The 20287-nt window shown below is 40.0% G+C and overlaps 1 protein-coding gene across 1 annotated transcript in view; it reads right to left on the reverse strand.

The window, feature by feature from the left end:
- Window positions 1-20287, reverse strand: part of MAP7 (microtubule associated protein 7) — a 187082-nt gene that overhangs the window by 28725 nt on the left and 138070 nt on the right. The window contains exons 5-9 of the mRNA XM_065401434.1: window positions 20130-20247; window positions 19063-19149; window positions 15336-15446; window positions 6545-6658; window positions 1813-1955 (exon numbers count right to left, since the gene is read on the reverse strand). Of these exons, the coding sequence (XP_065257506.1) occupies window positions 1813-1955; window positions 6545-6658; window positions 15336-15446; window positions 19063-19149; window positions 20130-20247 (573 nt within the window). The remainder of the gene's footprint in view (window positions 1-1812; window positions 1956-6544; window positions 6659-15335; window positions 15447-19062; window positions 19150-20129; window positions 20248-20287) is intronic.

Here is a 20287-nt window from a genome sequence, read left to right on the forward strand (position 1 = left end):
ACCACTGCTGCCATCATAGGCCTGAAATATGGTTCTTCTCCTTCTCTTCCCTGCTGGCAGCCAAAAAGCCCACACTGCTCAATCTTATGCAGAATAGTTATTTTCTTTTTTCTTTTTAATTTCTTATCTCACAATGGCCATTTTAAAAACATCTATCAGAACTCAGAGCATAGTTCCTACTAGATTATAACAGTTTCAAAGTAGATCAAAATTTGGGACCCTATGTACTTGTCAGAGCAGCTTTAAATATAAGAAACTCTCAGCTTTTAGGGATATTGAATTCAAAATATAGCTGGCAATCTGTAGAGGAAACAAGACTGGTGCATGGGTATCTATCAAATGTCTTTCTAAGACAGCATCCTGTCATTCATGGAGCAGCATAATCTTGTCAGAGACCAATATTATACTACCATGGCCAGGTATCAAGCACAGCACTGGCAGAGGGGAAGGCACTACATATTGCTGATCTGGAATTTGATTAGTTAAAAGATGTCTATAGTGTTTATCTCAGCCATTAACTTAAACTGATTTTATAAAATATGGGAAAAGAAAGTTGAAGAAACAGGAATTTCTTGTGCAATCCCTTTATTTTTTTCCCTATTGACCACCATAAATCCTGAAATTCTTTGGGCAGTTAAGCTTAGCGTTAACAAGATTTTAATGGAAAGGTTATTTTATTTAAATGTTAGCAAGTGATGGACCCAGGTGAAAATACTTTTCACAATGACAACTTGCCTTAAAAATCAATGGACAGATGTTCAGGTGGTGTAAATCGGCATACTTCCTTTGACTGCCCTTGAGCACCTAGCCCATTAATTGTTAGGTGCACAAAAAATGCAGGATTTGGATTAGTGAAATGTCTTTAACTATGTATGTCAGAGTGACACCAGCACTATTGAAGATGGAAAGAGACTCAGTAGATCTGTTATTCTCAGTCAATTACAAAAACCCACCATGTACTTTCTAAACACATTTAAAAATAAATCTGATCACAGTTATCAGCTTCTCCATTACATAGACAGCATAGTGGGAATAACTGCTCACTCAGCTACTTTTACTAATAATAGTATTCACAAATGGCCTTCTTCACCAAACAACTATGTCAACTTTTCTTCTTTTTTAATTAAAAAATATAATGAAAAAACCCAATCAAAAGTGCCAGACTGATAACCTTGGAGACTGAAATACTCTATTCACATGACAAATTTAGCAAAGGGCAGCAGCAGTGAAAGCTTCACAGTCCTGGTAATGTGCCGTAACCATGATCTGAAGGGACCATCTCGAAGGCTAAAAGAGTAGTTTACAGTCTCTATGTCTTGTGTTACTCTTAGCTAAGACTACCCTCAAGAAGCATTAGAGAGAGAAGGTGGGTGAGGTAATATCTTTTATTGGACCAACTTCTGTTAGTGCGAACTCTGTGTAGCTTGAAAGCTTGTCTCGCTCATCAGCAGAAGTTGGTCCAGTAAAAGATATTACCTCACTCACCTTGTCACTCTAATATCTTGGGACCAACACGGCTACAATAACACTGCATACAACACAAAAAGAATGTCAATAGCAGTGGTGCTGATTGGGAGTTTGATGTTTGCCCTTTAGGAAACTGAACTGAAAACAACTGAATTTACAAAAGCCACAAAGCTATTGTTAAATAATTGTTACCAACTAGCATGATGTTAACTGGTAACCCAGAAGTGAAAGACTCCATTACCATTCTCCTAAACCATCCACATCTCTTTTTCATATGTTCTAATGTGTATTCATGTCACATGGTTCTGCTACAGCTGCTAGACTACATACAACTAGCATGCTTACCCCTGCTGAGTGTGTGGTCCTCCTACGTCCACTTGTTGTGTCAAAGAATTTTGGTCGGTCTGCTGGATTTCTACAGTTCATGGCCTTGTAGGACAGAGGGCTGATGGGGCTGCAAGATGCTGAACGAGGACAAATGGGGATAACTACGCGTGGGTTGTTTTCATTTTTTTTTTTTTTTTTTTTTTTTAAACAGAACAGCATTGGAGGAGTGACAAAGGAAAGCCAACAGCAGGGAACAGGAACGAGAGAGAATGAGACAGAGAGAGAAAAGGAAGAAGGTATTAATACATAAAGAACATTTTTAGAAGTTAAACCAGAAGCATCACTTGATACTCATTCATTTAGCCCCAAATATCTACTGGTATATTTCTAATTGGAATTCATATACCTTTTAAATTGGAAGTTAAAAATTATCCCAGATGTTAGCAATTTTCAGATTTATCAAAGATGAGAAGGTGTTCAAAAACAAATGGACATCAGACAGTGATACTGCCTTTTATTTTAAAAAGTGATGGTTCTGATAAAGCAACAAACACAAAATTACTGATCTGAAATTGATTAGCTTAGTACATTCATTGACATGCATTTTAATCTGAAAAAGAAATCAGGCAAAAATCTGATAAACAATTAGGTTTTCAGGAACTAGTTGGGGCAGGAAGGGGAGGTTGAAAGAGAGAGAGACATACAAAGACCAAAACACTTCATCATCTATACAGGGAATATAGTTCAGCAGTCTAGCAAAATAATTACATTCCTTCATGTCAAACTGACAAAGTCACATCATGCGTTAAGGATAACTTGTGAACTTGTGATCTCTTGGTGAAATTGACAAGATTTCAGAAATAAACAGACACCGAATAAATGCACGCTTCTTCTACCCTACCCAGAATACGCTGTACCATTCAATCAGATATGTAGCATAAAATGCATGTATATTTTTAGGTTATCATTAAAATGGATATACCATAGTACACGGATGGCCTAACTTACTGACCCACCGAGCCGCAAATGACAATCTTCAGAAGTTCACGGGCTGGGTGTGCCTGCCAGGGCTCGGGGCTTCAGCCCTGCTCCTGCTGAAACCCCAAGCCCTGGCAGGTGTGCCCCAGAGGGCTGAAGCCTCGAGACACCCCCCATCCCTGCTGGGCAGAAGCCAGAAGCAATGCCGGGGAGGGGGCCACATGGAGTCACATCCCTCCCCCCGATTATTACCAGAGTTTGCTGGCTCTGCTCGGTCACATGGTGCCGCCGGGCCCCCCTCCTTGCATGGCAGCTGCTGGAACAAGCAAGTTGGGAGCTGCAGACGTGGGGAGAGGCAGCGGCAAACAGCTGAGAGCTGTAGGGAGAGCCATTGCTTTTGCTGCTGCAGCCCCTCTCTGCAGCTCCCAGCTGTTTGCCATCGCCTCTCCATGCGGTGCTAAGACCTGGGAGCTGCGGGGGGGGGGGGGGGGGGGATGCTGCTGAGGATAGGGAGGGGGCAGGACTCAAGCTTTTGGGGGGGGGGACAAACCTTTAAATTGTGTCTCTCCCCCTCCTCCCCCCATCAGCAGGCACCAGTCATCTCTGGCAGAATCCCCAAGTCCCACCACCCCACTGCAGGGCAGAAGCCCCAAATTCCCCCTCCCCAATCTGGTAGGTGGAGAATGGGAGGTGTGAGGGGAGCGCCGCGAGCCTCACTAACTGTAAAAAAGCCATATACGGCTTGCGAGCCACTGTTTGGCCATCCCTGCCATAGTACATAAAAATATCAACACTGCAAAAAATTTATGAATAGCATAAAATATACATGTTGTCTGCAATTTGTAGTAGCCACTGCACTTTAAAAAGTTCCTTCTGTAAGAAATTTGTGTCTGGATTCCTCATTCAAAAACTGCTAATATTATCAATATACTTTAAGATAAACAGACAGTCTAAAGAAATTTCTAATAATCCACAACTAAATTATTTCCCCCATTATAATAAGCATATTATAACCACTAGTTGTTTCTGCCAAGTTGATTATGATGAAATTAGTATCTGGGATAGCAACCCTCCTTAGCTGTTTGTAGAGGACAAAGTCTATTACATGGAAATGATAGATTATTAGGTTTGTGATGTTTAGAGTACACATGCAAAGAGAATTTTAGTGGTGCAAAGTGGATCAAAAAAGTACTTCTTGTACCAATCAGAAATGCTGGCCAGAGAGTATTCTCAGACCTTGTTCTGTTCTTATTCTCTTGGCAGTGTGGTTTAGTTCACAGAATGCACAGGTTCTCAACAGTACCTTTTCCTTTACATTATTTATAAATAAACCAGTAGCCTCATCTTCCCTAGGAAAAATCTCTCCCAGTTTCTCTCTCTGAGAGAGAGAGAGAGAGAGAGAGAGAGAGAGAGAGATTGATTGTATTTCCATGCACATTATATTTCCACAAAAATGCAAACTGCTGTTCTAATAAAGGTCCATTGATGTAGCAGACCTAGTTATACACCTTTTTCTGGAATGAAGACTAAACGAACTTCATTAATAAAGAAATTAACCTCACTTAAAAGCTATGACAAGGGCACATGTTTGCTTTATCAGTTAAGATGAGCATGTTTAAGGAAATATTAAAACGAGACCATGACCAGAAAGTGAACTGCAGATCAAGCATGAAATGGAGTTTTACACAAATTTCTTTGCTGAATGTGCCCTCATGAAGTACAGGGGGCATCAGCACAGAAATAAGTTTTAACTAACTTTTAAAAAATATATATATTCCCTCTCTTTGAATCAATCCTTTTGGAACTTCCTGATTCTCTGAAGCTATCCTGGACAGTGACATCATAAATATTAGAAGTCGAGCACTTCATTTTATTTGTGATGGAACTGAATGATGCTTTTTGGGGTATCTTCAGTGAACCAAGATGTACTAAGAGCATTTGATAGAAATTTTTTTAGCGGATTAGTTAAAACTTACTTTTGTGCTCAGTGTTCTCAATAGCTTACTTAGTAAGAGAAATCCGTATTTAACTTGATTTTAATTTTTGCTCTGAAGTTCATCTGTAAGTAATAATGATGAAGGAGCAGGGTAATTTCCTGGGGATTAATGACAGGCTGGGATGAGTTGATGGCTCAGGGCACAGTCATGGGTCATTAACACCAGATGATCATTAATCTCCAGGAAATGCCCTGCACTCAGAAAATGCAGTTATTGCTATAATTGGGCAAAATTGGAAAACAATGGGCATAAAGATTTAAAAAAAAAAAAAAAAAAAGGGTGGTACAGTTACAATTAGCACAGAGAGAACTACCCTGAATACCCTGGTGTATTAACCACTCATGTTGCTTAAAATATCTGCCAATATTCCAATTCAGCTTACAATTCATTACTTAGCATGAGACTGAAAATTTTTCACATCTGCTCTAGTAGAGTAATTGCTTGCAAAGTTAAGAGCCTTACTTTCTCAACTATCAGCACTGTAACCACTAGCTGCATTTCCAGTTTCCTACCTGCTACACAGAATTTCATGATATTAAGTACTAATTTTACCAGTCTTTGCTGTTAAAGACATGATGCCCCTGGAAAAGACCCACATTGGCTAACTGTTCACCTTTCCCTCCTCCCCCGCAAAGCTATCCCCATGGAACTGTATACTGCAGCCTAATTAAAAATGAGAATTCTTCAGTTAAAGCATCTTTGAAAAATAGTCTTGCAAAACTGGTATTCCCCCTTACCTTCAATATCCTTTATTTCAAATAAAGGCATGTTTATAGGAGAGGGCTAAGAAAACCTGTCTGAACTTAAAACGTTCAACAGGTGCAACAGTATGTTACCAATGAATTAAAATCCCATAACGTGGTCACGAAATATTTCTACAATCTATAAACAGTGCAACTACTTCTTCCCTATAATACATCAGAGAATGACCTGCTTCTTTTCCATCGTAATACATCACAACACTGTTTTAAACATGCCTGTGACATTCTCCTTAGTTTTGAATAGTTTTCAAGCTACCTCAGAAAGACATTACCATATTCTGTGTGTTATTTTCTGTCCCTCAGTGGAATAGCAAAGAGTTGTTTTGTGGTTGGTGGAGAACTTTTTAACAACAAAGTCCCACTTCTGCAAACACGTACACATGTGCTTAACTTTACTCATGCTAGTAGATCACTGAAACGGGGGACCTAACTTGAGAAGTAGAACAACAATTTAACATTAGAAAACAAGTTAACTATAACCAGCAGAATTTCTTGATGAATAATAACTTCACAATTGAAGAGTTAATTGAGTCTTCTTTCTTTCTTTAAAACACAAAATAAAGCAAATAGTTTGAAAAAATCAAGTCACTCGTGTCATATATTCAGTCTACCAGATTTTTTTAAAAATGGGTAATATGCTCTACATTGGAAAATAAATACAATGGTACAGAATTCCCTTTTTGTAGCAGGGGCAGTATATAGCAGCTCTAGCAACATACACCGGGCTATCGTGTTTGCTGCATTGGGTCCTCATACTATAGTGGACTATGATGTGCTGCTTGCTGTCCTATGGGTGTTTTCTTTGTTGCACTGGTAAAGATACTAGAGATAGATTAAGATAAAGAGCGGGAGAGAAAAAGAAAGGCATACCGAGAACTTCTATGCTTTTGTAGGAGCCATTCTAGCTCACTCTATACAAACCTGGAGTGCTTCTGGAGAAACGTAAATAAATAAAAGAATTTTTGAAAGGAACAGCTGTGATAAAACATTAGGCGTTCACCCTTTTAGGTTTACCTGAATCTCCAGACAAGGCAGCTGTGCTTTTACTTCTGGCCAGGAATGAATGTGTGGGCATCAGCAGTCTGTTAACAATGCTCTTCTCCAATGCACTGAGATTTAGACGGCGAGCTGAATATGCACCATAGAAGCAAGAGGTTAGATCAGACTCTTTCTACAAATCACCATACACTGCAGAAGACGCCTCAAAATACTGCACCCAGCCATAGAGGGGCATCTTCAAATTATGATTCAGATATTAAGAACACATAGGTCACTTGTATATTTTAGTCATAACCCACTTTACTGCTTCTATCTGTAAATTTTAAACATTTACTCTCTTTGCACTTCTTTTTCGTTATTTTGCTGACATAATATGCTAAACTACTACCAAGTCCTAATATTTTGTTCCTATCCCCAACTACTGTACATAGATTTTAACACGTGTTTTTTGTTCCCATACTTTTCTAGACACGAGCAATTACATATACATTAAAAAAAAGAGGGAAGCCTGTCAATCATATTAGAAAAAATGTGTCGTTTGCTAGCTAGAACAGAGAGAATACCGTCATAATCCTTACAAAAGGATTTTCTGGTTAGGCCCCTAGCACTTCTCAAAAATCTCTTTGGTCCACTCTCAAATGGGACCACGTTTCCCTTAATCATGTATACAGAGACCAGATACTGCAGTGATGGGCATATCAGAAGTTATTACATATACACTGGAGACTACTGATCAATAAATCATAATCATCTTAACACTGCAAGTAATGTCAGGTTTTATTGCATCTAAAACATCCATTCACCATAATTTGGTTTTAGGGGTAGCAAGCAAGATTGCAACTTGAATTCATTAGGCCTGGTCTCTAAAATGGTAACCAATTGACAGACTTACACTGGAGACTGAGGTATTTTTTTAAATGTAGAGGGTCAACATTATTAATTAAAACCCTGAACTACTCTTAATCCACTTTGCTCCGGGTCCCATGAAAAGAGGGGCTGATCTTAATAATAAGTATTATCCTACGAGAGTTTAATTTCCTCAGCTGCCCTCAAGCACTGATTTTTTGTACCCAAAGCTGCTCGCCTGAATTCTGCTAACACAAAAGTGGCACCACTATAGAAATATAGGTCTCACAAAAACAGCAGGCTGTTTGCATAAGTGCCCTTACATAATGAACTACTGCAAAAGCTCTTTTCGATTAATGGAACTATTTCGAGGCTTGCACAGATTACACAAAGTACAAAATACTCTAAAGAGGTCTCCATTAACGTACACTAGTTATCATTAAGCTTGCATCTCGACAATGAGGAATAAACCATAGAACATAATTATTAAACTGAAGGGCAGAAAATCATTTTGTTTCCCCTCTGAGCCTGTATGTTCTGTGTGTCCATTATTTTAGCTACTATGCAAGACCAGGGATTTGTTCACGGTCTCTTAATCTTTAGAAATTGAGTTTGATTAATTGCATGCTAGCAAAGTACAAGTTTGAGGGAGTTTAAAAGTTGAGGCTAACGAAATATTGTCACCATAATTAAATCTGAGCAAAATCCCACAGACTATTATGTCAACGCAAAGGGCACTCACGTGGTCAGAAGAACAAGTACTAGACACAAAATCGGGACCTACTCCTGATGAGCACTTACTTTCAAGTATAGTACTTACTACTACCATGTGTAGTCCTGTTGATCTCAACAGGGCTACACACACAAACATTACACTCAGTGGTAAGCTTTTGTAGGATTGGGACCTAAGAATCCATAGTGAAAAGCGCACACACACACTGTAACAAAGTGGTCTGCCCCTTTATAGGCCAGGGCGTCTGGGACTAGCCACCCCTGTTTCATTATCAGACCAATCCGAGAAGGGCTCAGGTGTTCCGAATAAAAAGGCTGAGAAGATTCAGTTGATGGGGCTGTGGGAAGGAGTTTGGCTCCTGTAGGGTAGCACTGGAGCAGAGTAAAAGGCCTCTGGATCCTGACAGCCTGCTTTGGTAGGGAGTTTTGTGATACTTTGTTGACTTTGGTTTGAATTAACAAAAACTGTGTCCTGCAGGAAGGGCTTGAAAGATTTGCAGCAGAGCATCAGTCCTCCCTGGGCTGGGGAGACAGGCCAGCACGCTTGCACATGGTGGAGATGCTGGGGAGGGGATGGGCCCATGGAACTGAGACAGTGGCTAGCCTGAGCCCAGACCAGGTAAGGCAGCCCTGCTACATACATATTGACAAATAAAAACACATAACATGCCCACTCACTCATGAGGCCATGTTGTAATCAAAGTCTTTTGAGTATGTGGAGACCCACAGATTTATTCTCCCATCACTGCATTGGGGAGCTGCATGTAGAACTCTCTCATCCCTTAATCAATCAGAGAATACAGACTCCCCTCCCCCAAATGCATTTCAGAACACGTTTCTGCACAAAGGAACCAAATATTTGTGTTTACCACCAAAATTATAAGTCAAATAAACACTGGCTGTACCACCATAGGAAAAAACAACAACCAAAAACCAGTAGTTCCAGCCATTTACAGGGTAATTAGCGACAATGAACCGGCTTGGAAGGCAAGCAACAACGATGAACTTTCAACACCATAACAAGCAGAAAGGAAGAATATTTGCAATCTACCGCCATGCTACCCTTTAATTAACATCTTTGTGATGAAGTTTTAAGAGAGGAGTAATTTTAACCTGATCACAAGTAGGGACTAGGAAGAAGTGAACCAACCATTTTTGGCAGTGCTTTGCAGAGTTTCTCTAGATCAGTGGTTCCCAAACTTGTTCCGCTGCTTGTGCAGGGAAAGCCCCTGGTGGGCTGGGCCGGTTTGTTTACCTACTGCGTCCGCAGGTTCGGCCGATCGCTGCTGGAAGCAGCAGTCAATACGTCCCTCAGCCCACGCCGCTTCCAGCAGCTCCCATTGGTCTGGAGCAGCGAACTGCAGCCACTGGGAGCCGCGATCGGCCGAACCTGCGGATGCGGCAGGTAAATAAACCAGCCCGGCCTGCCAGGGGCTTTCCCTGCACAAGCGGCAGAACAAGTTTGGGAACCACTGCTCTAGATAAATTAAGTCTCAAGATCCCATTTAACATAAACTGAGCTTCTGCCAGCATTAAAAAAGGCTGAGCAAACTAGATTGGCACTTTTTTCTATTTAAATAGTGTGAATATTTAAAAATTGGACCTTGGTTCTGAAACCTCCTCCAAATGTCTCTGATGGGTGTAAACCAGAAACCTGCACTAAAACTCTCCGGAACTTTGCAGCCTAGGTTAATCTCATATTGAAATTATTTATATTCATAGCTTCTATGAAAGCCATTAGGGTAAAAAGTTTAGCTGGAGCGGCCAACTAAACTGTGGCCTCTGGGCCTAATGTGGCTCATGGAGCTGCAAAAAGAGACCTGCAGCCACCTTCTTCTTTAATGCAGAGATGTGGTCCTGGATACTACAGGTCCCAGCATGCAGTACAATACCGCGGGGGCATGGATCAGCGTTCACATCGCAGTGTACTCCTGATCAGTACCCGGGCCAAGCTGGGGAAGCTAATGATCCAACCAGCGGATCAAATTCAGTTATGAATCCTGGTCACACGTCACGTGAGGCACCTTGCGCATACACTAAGAAGGCATTTTAACTGTTCAGACCTGTAATCTACACAGGTTGCACCTCCAAATTAGAAGAGAGGGTAGATGTAATCAACTCAATTTTATGCAAAACCAGATGTGGTCTTTGGTCTCCTGGCAAGTTGCCAATGCATCCTCGGGGGGGAGGGAGTGTCAAAGGTTAGCCACCTCTTGCGTAAAGCATAAGCAACTTTTTATTTCAAGACTTTCAAAACAATTATTTGGGGGGCAAAGAAAACAAGAAGAGAGGCCTCTTCATGGGTGTATCCAAGATGAAGTTCGGAAGCATAAACCTTTCCAATTCTTCCATTTCTTTTATTGAAAAACTGATGACCTGTACTGCCAACCCCAAACGTTCAAAAAAGCAGACGTCAGGCCCCACAGCATCATGAGATTTTTTTACAGCTCATGATTTTTAAGACAAATACATGTTCAGAGTGGATCAAAATCTATTAAAAAAAATTAAAGCATGGGATTTTTAATTTTAAATCAGATGTTTTGATTAAATGATTTTTTAATTTTATTTAAATCATGTTTTTCATTTAAAAAATAAACCCGTTTAAAATGAAATCTGAACTTGATAAAAAATATGTTAAGGCCTAAACTTATAATCTTTTAAATCATTTAAATCAAATATAAATATGCTGAATCTGTGAGTCTCTATCAAAAACTTTGAGTTAAAGTCTGCTTTTCTACATACAAAATCTGAATCAGGGAGAAAACATCTAATTATTGAGATTAAGCTGTATAAATATGGCACAATAGGTCACCCTAAGTGACTTGGGAGACTGTTTTCTCATTTTCAAGAGAGTCAGGCAAGTTGGAACTTAAGCTCCAGTCACTTTCACTTAGGCACATTTGAAAATTTTCCCAGGCTGACCTGAAACAATTAGTTAATCCCTCAGTTTAATAAATCATTTAGTTGTAAATATGAAACATGTTTTGATTAGAGAAGTTTATGTATCCAAAACATGTAAGGTTGTTTTAATAAAAATAAATGTGATATGCTGTTTTGTGTGTTTAATGTAATTCCAGTTAACATCCTAATGCAGCTTGACACAAATCATGTGCAAAAATTAATTATACAGTAAATTTATCATTCACCATTTTCTAACATACCAAGAATGTACAATTAATAAGAATCAAACTATTAAGCTACATAATTGCTTAAATAAATGTATACAGTTCTAGTGTACCCTCCTAGGTAGCAAAAAAGATGCAATTTTCTTAAGCATCTCTGGTATCAAATTTAGTTTAAAGACTCTGTTACTTGTAAATCAACATGTTTTAATGGTTATATCCACCAATGAGAATGCACCTTTCTTTAGAAAATAACTGAAGTGCAAATGGAAAAGTTGATTAAAATTAATTACTTAAATTGAGGTTTTCCACTTGGTGGTTTTAAATCACCTTGATTTAAATGAATCCACCCTATAAATGTTGGGTTCTTTTTATTTTGAAGAAAAACAATTTCAGAGAGAATGGCCTTGCAAAGCAAAGAATGTGTAACTTCCACGGAACCTAAAATAACATCCAGTTAATGACGTTTTCCTTGAAGAACACTATCTAATTTTCTTAAATGTCTCTTGCATCGACTCCCTTGTTTGAATTATGTTAATTATTCATGTTTAGTTGCAGGGATTTAAACAGCTGAACCTTTATAACAAACAAGAAAGTACAGTTTGAAACCCATTTTAGCTGCCTGACTAGTTTTAAAACTGTAATAAAAAGCTGCACAATAATGCTGAACTTGAAAGGGAATGAATAAATTATTTAAAAAAGACTTATGGGCAAAGTTAAATGTTCATTAATGAAAACCTTTTTCTTAGTATGAACTGAAAAGTCCCCTGTTCTTCAACCATTTAAAAGATACTACAGCCTGGTCCACACTACCCCCCCACTTCGGACTAAGGTACGCAAATTCAGCTACGTTAATAACGTAGCTGAATTCGAAGTACCTTAGTCCGAACTTACCGCGGGTCCAGACGCTGCAGGCAGGCTCCCCGTCGATGCCGCGTACTCCTCTCGCCGAGCTGGAGTACCGGCGTCGACGGCGAGCACTTCCGGGATCGATTTATCGCGTCTAGACAAGACGCGATAAATCGATCCCAGAACATCGATTGCCTGCCATCGGACCCGGAGGTAAGTGTAGACGTACCCTACGTAACAGAAGTCATGTCCTTGGTGGCAGATATAAGCCACCTACGATAAGCTCATCATACTCCAGTTCCAGGCATCATGCTTAGGATAAGGGCAAAATCTGCCTGGGTGCACTGAGGAAGATGATGAAGAAGCCTCTTCTTTCTCTTGCACAGCACAGTTCTTTTAAGAGCCTTTCTTAAGAGCTAACTGGAGAGGCCACTCCGTGACTCTAAAGTTAGGGGCTCAGCTAGCTTAGGGTGGAGCCAATGCCCTGCGTACCTGCTAGCAGGCACTAGTGGAACATTCACTCACTTTTTTCAAAATCAAATTTAAAGAGACTTATACAGGACGCCAGTGTTGCCCTGTCCTCTGAGCACATCCGTAAGTGTTGGCGAAGGGCATAAGGGCTAAGCCCTATTTTAATGAAAACTGCTACGGCTCTTTTAGTGTTCAGGCAGAGCAAACACTGCCTCACTGTTTAGGGTTTTAGCTAGAAGACCCTATGCAATAAACTGCATGGGATGGTACTTATTAGACTAGCTTGATAGGATGAAAGGCTTTGTCAGCCCTGAAGAGATTTGAATCTGTGATTCCAAGGACTCTAGTATTCACACCTGAGCCCTGAAGCACTACACCTTCTTGCCTGGAGGATTTATTAGGTGAAATGTCTCCACACTGGGGTAATGTACTCAGGGCCGGCTTTAAGCACCGCGGGGCCCGATTCAAAGGAGCTGCCGCCGAAGTCCTGCCACTGTCTTCGGCGGCAGCTCAATCGCTGCTGCGGAGGAAGGACCCTCCACCGAAATGCCGCCGAAGACAGCGGCAACGATTGAGCTGCCGCAGCCGACAGTGCCGGGACTTCGGCGGCAGCTCAATTGGCTGCCGGTGCCTTCGGCGGCACTTCGGCGGAGGGTCCTTCCTCCGTGGCAGTGATTGAGCTGCTGCCAAAGACAGCGGCGAGACTTCGGTGGCAGCTCCTTCGGGACGTTGCAGGGCCCTTTTAGGGGCATGGGGCCCGATTCCGGGGAATCGGCTGAATCGCCCTAAAGCTGGCCCTGAATGTACTGTATACTATAGGGCACGCAACACCACACAAACACATTTATAAAAGGCACCTGCTGATCACAGGTTCATTGAGAAATAGATATGAGGCCTAAAAACCATGTGCCTTAAGAAAATCCTGAAGTAACAGTAATACTTGGCACTTGTACTGGTTCCGAATGGAAAGTCAACATTTACCAGCAGCTTGCCAACAACACACAGTGGTATCAGAGATACAGCAGTATTGCCTTATACTTAGCACAGGAAAGTCATATCTGAGATAACACCAGGTGGGAGCTGTTGGTAAATGCTGTGGGGAGGGGGTTATGGCAACTACTATGTACAGTTCTTCGTATTCTCAAAGGACTGTACAAACCTCAATCAGAAGTCTGGATAGTCCTGTGAAAACTCACTTTTTGAAGAGTCTTGTTTCCTTTATTTTAATAATTTATTAATGAGGATAATATAGCTTAGTCCTAACTTTTGCAAAAGTACTACATCTCTGCACAGTCCTGTAGCCTCGTTATCCAGCCTGTCAGTGGCACTATATATAAAATCACCACTGAAAAGAATGTATTAGCCTTTTCAATCTTTTTAAAACATTAAGACCGAGTCGAAAAGTAGATAGATGACTGAAATGAATATGCTCTATTATCCACAAACCCATACAATCGGTTGTGACCACAGGCGCAGTGGGCAATATTCCACATAATCATCATGCACATTCCACTACTGCCACTGTTTTGTCATAACCCCTCAACAACACCCTACAAAACAGAGCCATCACTTGTAAAGAACGGCAACAGTAAATGCAAAAAATCTGAAAGGATAATGAAATTAATACTGACCGGGTTTCAATAGCTGTTGGAAGAAACTATTGTTCTGGAGTTACATAATTTCCTAAAACTATGACATACTTCCCCCCAAATCAGCAACCTCAGCTATTATTTTAACCAACAGGAAAGAGTTTACTGCTATTGCCCTAAAATCTTATCAATATGGTGTGTAGTATTAAACATATAGAAACAAACAGACGTTATATACAGAATCATGCATACAAATATGCACTCATTGCAGGACATTTTGTTAAAGAGATAAAGATAATGAGGCTTTCCAATCAGTTTCACGATATAACTAAAACTGTATTCTTTAAAATATCTATATATTTTATATATATATTCTGCGCTCATATACAACAATTCAAATTTGGGATGAAATGCAGGACGTCCCTTCTGTCCTTTGCTGGGAAAGGGAAATGATCCCTTATAAAACATTTTGTCAAAAAGCTTGGTCCATTTCTTTTCACATGAAGTTATCAAAATAACTTATTTTATAAAACTCATTTAAGATGAACTTTGTCTTATAAATTCTCACAATTTAATATTGCATGTTGTGCTGTTGATTAAAAGTCTGATTGTTAATCTTGTTTGCAGATCTGAAAATATCAAGGCATTTCTTCCAACAGAGCAACCTTCTAAAGCTAAAGGAACATAGAAAATCAATAAACAGACATTGTATGAGTCATATCTAACTGCTTAGTTAAATTTAAAATAAATCAGCAACATGAATGTACTAACTACTCAAAAGCTTTGTGAAACATGTTTCCAGAAGTTCAAGAATTGGAACCAAAGTACAAATGAAAAGCAAAAAGGGCAGCATGACTCAACGTAAATAAATGTATAAAAATAAAATGGTTACATGCGCTATGGAGAGATGTGTTGTTTCTGTAGCTGCCACTCATTTACTAAAAACCTGACAGAAGCACTGCTTTTATCACTTGCTAAATGAAATCGTTCAGGCAAGTTCTGATCTTTTAAAAATATAGTTCTTCTTGCAAAGAGAATATTCATTTACTTCTTTCAACCATTTGAAGTCTTTTCATTCCTCTTTAAATAGAGTGCAGAAAATGACTACAAATGCTTACTGTATTGCAGAGATTGTTAAAAACAATGAATCAATAAAGAGTACTTTTCTCTCTCTCTCTTTCTTTCTTTCAACTGTACCTCTGTCTGGAGAATTTAGTAATGTTGCAGATGAAGAGGAGAGCCGCTTGTTAATGACTGGATCAACATGTTTCGAGAGGTTCATTGTTGAAACAGACCGCCTGTCTGGATCTAAAACAAATGGAGATAATGCTAATTGACAGCCCACATGCAATAATGCAACTTCCTAGCACACTAACGGGAGGAGAATATAGGACTAGAGAATTTCTGCTCTATGACTAAAACTTTAAAAATAGAAAGGACTTCTCAGTGGACATTTTACAGATGACTTAAAGACTTGGCACAAGACTATTTAATTTAAATTGCAGGTAAATAAACCGATATCCTGGATGTTTTTCAATCAATCAAGCTGTGATCCAAGGTTTCAAATGGAAAATCTGAATGGGCAGCTAATAAACAAGATGAGATTTTAATGTTCACTTCACTGCACTTGCAGATAGGTTTTGCTCTAGGCTCAGATGAAATGGAAAATTACAGGGAATCTGTATCATATTTAATGCTCTGGTCCATCTTTTCAAGACCATGTTATAAAGGCAAGAAAGTCCTTAGCATCACTTGAATCACAGATGATATTCAGCCGGGTACTGTTGTGAACCAGGAGATCAATATCCAGAACATATAAAAATAGAAGATAAAGTAAAGGAGGAAGAAAGCTAGCACACAAGACAAATGAGGGTGGGCACAAGAAGAATTCAAAGATAAGGCTAAAAGCCAAAGGGTTCTGTATAGGTAGTATACTCCATATCAGAGAAAGTGATTTTTCCACCTACACTGTTCAAAGACAAAGCTAGTCAGTCCTAAACTGCATGTGATTTAATAGACAAAGAAAATAAATGTTATGTAGAAGACTAAAAAATATTTGTAATACACATGCTTTGTATAGGACACCAAAGGGCTTTATTTTGCCTTTCTTTATGCTTTGTGGCTTTCAGAATGCAGCATCACCCTCCTGTTCAAGTGATGCAAAGTCAGCATTCCCATCCTGCTAAGAATGTGATAGATATTTCAAGAGTACTGAAAAAGTGACTGCACACAATCCAAAGAGGTTGGCAATAGCAGAAGAAAATGAGGAACTAGGACAAAAAAAAAAGCAATGTATAGGCATTCTCTGCTCCAAAATATTTTTTGGGAAAATGAGTGCATAAATTAAATCTCTTCCAAGGTAGATTTTTGTTTGGGAAACTGACAATTACTCACAAGAACAGCAGAAACTCAGTTCCGCTCTTGCTTAGACTTATGGCCCCAATTCACCAAAGCACTTTAAGCATGTATTTAAGTTCATCCATAGGCACAAAGTCCGTGGATGCGCCGGGGCCGGAGCACCCACGGGAAAAATATGGCGGGTGCTGAGCACCGATTGGCAGCCCCCTATCAATGCCTTTCCCTCCCCCCAGCGCTTCCTGCCCACTGGCAGGCCTGCCAATCAGCGCCTCCAACTCTGTCCCAGCGCCTACTGCCTGCCACGGATCAGCTGTTTTGCGGCATCAGGAGGCGCTGGGGGGGGAAGTAGGCAGGAGTGAGGGCACAGCGCGCTCGGGGGCGGAACTGGGCGGGAAGAGACGGGGCAGGAAGAGGCAGGAAAGGGGTGGGGGTGGCAGCAGGGGTGGGAAGAAGCAGGGTGGGGTAGGGCCTTGGGTGGAAGGGATGGAGTGGGGGCAGGGCCTGTGCAGAGCCGTGGGGAGCACCCCCAGGCAGATTAGAAACTCGGTGCCTATGAGTTCATCATTAGGCTGCAAAGCACTTAGACCCAGATTTTAAAGGTATTTAGGCACTGCTGCACTCAGTGTTGCAATACCTAACCAATTCAGGAGCCTAGGTCTCATTTTCAAAAGGGATTTAGGCACTTAGGAACCAAAATCCCATTGACAGTCAATGAAGTGTTGTTGTAGCCATGTCAGTTCCAGGATACTAGAGACACAAGGTGGGGGAGGTAATATCTTTTATTGGGCCAACTTCTGTTGGTGAGAGAGAAGCTTTCGAGCTACACGGACCTGAAGAAGAGCTCTGTGTAGCTCGACAGCTTGTTTCTCTCACCAACAGAAATTGCTCCAATAAAAGATATTACCTCACTCGCCCTAAATCCCTTCTGAAAATGAGACTTAGGCTCCAAAGTCAGCTAGGTGTTGCAATGCTGAATGTAGTAATGCCTAAATACCTTTAAAAATCTAGGCCTTAGTACATAATGATTTCCAGTCGAAGTCAATGAGAGTTTAACAGGTCCTTAATTGCTTTGCTGAATCAAGGTCTATATGTCTAAATAACCTTGACAATACTTAAGAGGACATTTTCTCAGAGATTATCTACGCTTGAGTAATGCTTTCATTATACTGAGTACATCAACATTCGATATGCATGTTACCACTCACATATATGTAAACATAGTTGTTGTGGACAAACTGGTTTTGCATGAAAATCTCCACTAACCATTAATGTAGGAGTTCCTCATACCAGTGGTGGAGTATAGAGGACAGGCCTTGGGGATGAAAGGGAAAAGGATTTTTTTTTAATTTGATTTTTCATCCACTGCCACAGAGCAATTGGTTTTATCTTTTGCTTTATATAATCTCAGCAGGTTTCAAAGAGGGTCTGGATGTTCACATGGATAACAAAAATATCCAGAGTTAGAATCGTTAGTGCTAACTGAAAGATTATTGGAAAGGATAAAACCTCACGTTTCAGAGTTTAAGACACTCTAACCACTGGGAATAGGATGAAACCTTCATGGGGGGCAGATTACCCCACATCTGCCTACTGTGGGGTTTCTTGCACCTTCCTCCAAAGCACTTGTTGCTAGTCAGTATTGGAGACAGGATACTGGACTTAATGGGCATTGAGTCTGATCTAGTATGGCAATTCCTATGTTCCTTGGCAGCTCTCCAATAGCAATCTCTATGCATGGGTGCAGTGGAGAACTAAGACCTAATATCTTGTTCTGGTCATGTGAGAACACAGTATATGCCGTTACACCAACAGCGTACACATGTAGCTGCCACAGAGGATGTGTAAAGAAAGCATAAGAAGCATTTTGGAGATGAGAAACAATAGCAGAAAGAGCATCTACTCGAGAAAGTCTCTCTTAAATCAGTCCTGCCATCCAGCCCTCATAAATCCATGCAGTCCATGAAGACTATTCTTCAATGGATGCTATTCAATTGGAAGAATTCTGTGTGAATGTCAGTTGCATACAAAACCTGTCAACATAGAATAGGCCAATCACCATTTGTTGGCTAGAGTTGTGGTAACATGTTTAAAAACATTATTTGAGCAAAAATTGCAGCCAATGCAACTGACTTGCTGCTGAGAAGAGATGCAGAATAAATATAAATAAATATCTGTCACATATGGTATGCAAAAGGTAAAACAAAGCCAAAATAGCACCCAAAATATGCACTCAAATTAGATCTCATTGAATTCCAGAAGATCATTTTTAAATGGTTAATATTCTTTGTAAAATTTAACCCAAACCAACATGATACAATATACTGTACACTGTATATAGTAGTTTAGTGAATTGTGCCAAATCCTTTAAGTCAGCTAGTAATACTTCTCTGTACTTAAAAAAAAACCCACTGGGGGCTAACAACTGTTCTAGTCTATGTAGTATGATGTTAAGCATGCACTGTCTCTAAGTGATGTTGGTTTAGAGGTCATCAAGTAGTTACTAGTCCTATTTCTTGAGGAGCTAGCTACACGTGGAGGAATCAACAAACCACAGAGATTTATGTACCGGGTTTTCTAGCACCACCCAGAGATCTGAAGTGGTGCTCCAGGCCTGCTAAATCGAGAAAGGTGAATGATGATTCAACAAAATAACCTACGGACAGAATGCAAGACAAATGATTTTTCAAAATAAAGAAAAATAAAAAGCAAATGAGTTATACAAAGATAAGCAAAGCGAGAAGAGGAACATTTTATGGAAAAATAACTGTTCACTGAATTTTACAGTACAATAAAATAGATGTAATCGGACTATTTCTTGTCCTTTTTTGGTGACCAGATTGGTAAACACATTATTTCCTTCTAGATAAAAGAATGCAATACTTAAAGTGTATGCATTAAAGGGAGAATAGATTTCTAATATATATCCACCATTTTCTGGTGCAAAAATCCATCAAGGACACATCTGAATTCTCTTCTTCAGTTTGAGGCATACCGTAACAGGGTACATACACATTATTAATCAGTAAATGCAGTTTCATTTAGAGAAGACAGTTATGCGATAGATCTTCAACCTATAACTTGTTACATTTTATGTTTTGCCCACTTCCAATTTCTCAATATCCACCAAAGTTTCAGTGTTCCTGTTTTGCCAACTAAGGTACTAAATATAACACAGCAGGTTTCAAAGAACATTTTCCCTTCCTATTTGTATTTTCAGCTTAAAATTAGTATTTTGTAATTTCCACCAGAAATTCTTAAAATAGTTTTCTCTTGTTGTCCTATGGTACCTAACACTTCCAAACAGTAACTTGTATTTGATTAGTGACACAGCGCATGCACACACACATAAGTGCACACAAACACTAGCAAAGCAGCAGAAGTGAGCAGTTTTAGATATAGATGGAGTTACAGGGTTAGTCAATTCCTCAGTGATGTTTAAGCTTTAGCTGAATTTCCCCTTGCTCCCTCTTAGCCAAGCAGAGAGTTAAAAAAACATGCCCGTCTTCAAAACAATGCTAGGATCACGAATAAAGAACTTGAACTAATTAACACTGCATTATCTTCTTCTTTATGGGAACAAAGTATATCATACAGACCGGGAGCTTGGATGAGAAACTGGATCTCCCCCTTTACCTGTATTATTAATGCTGCTGCTTCTATGAATGGGTCCTCCCCAGGACCACCTGTTTTGCTTTTGTTTGGGCTTCTGGCTCCTCTCGATTGTACGGCGTACAACAGCTTCATGTCGTTCCTGCAGCACAACAGGAGAATGTATGAATATGTTTGGATGC

The sequence above is a fragment of the Emys orbicularis genome, chromosome 3, assembly GCF_028017835.1.
Source record: "Emys orbicularis isolate rEmyOrb1 chromosome 3, rEmyOrb1.hap1, whole genome shotgun sequence".
NCBI classification, from domain to species: domain Eukaryota; kingdom Metazoa; phylum Chordata; order Testudines; family Emydidae; genus Emys; species Emys orbicularis.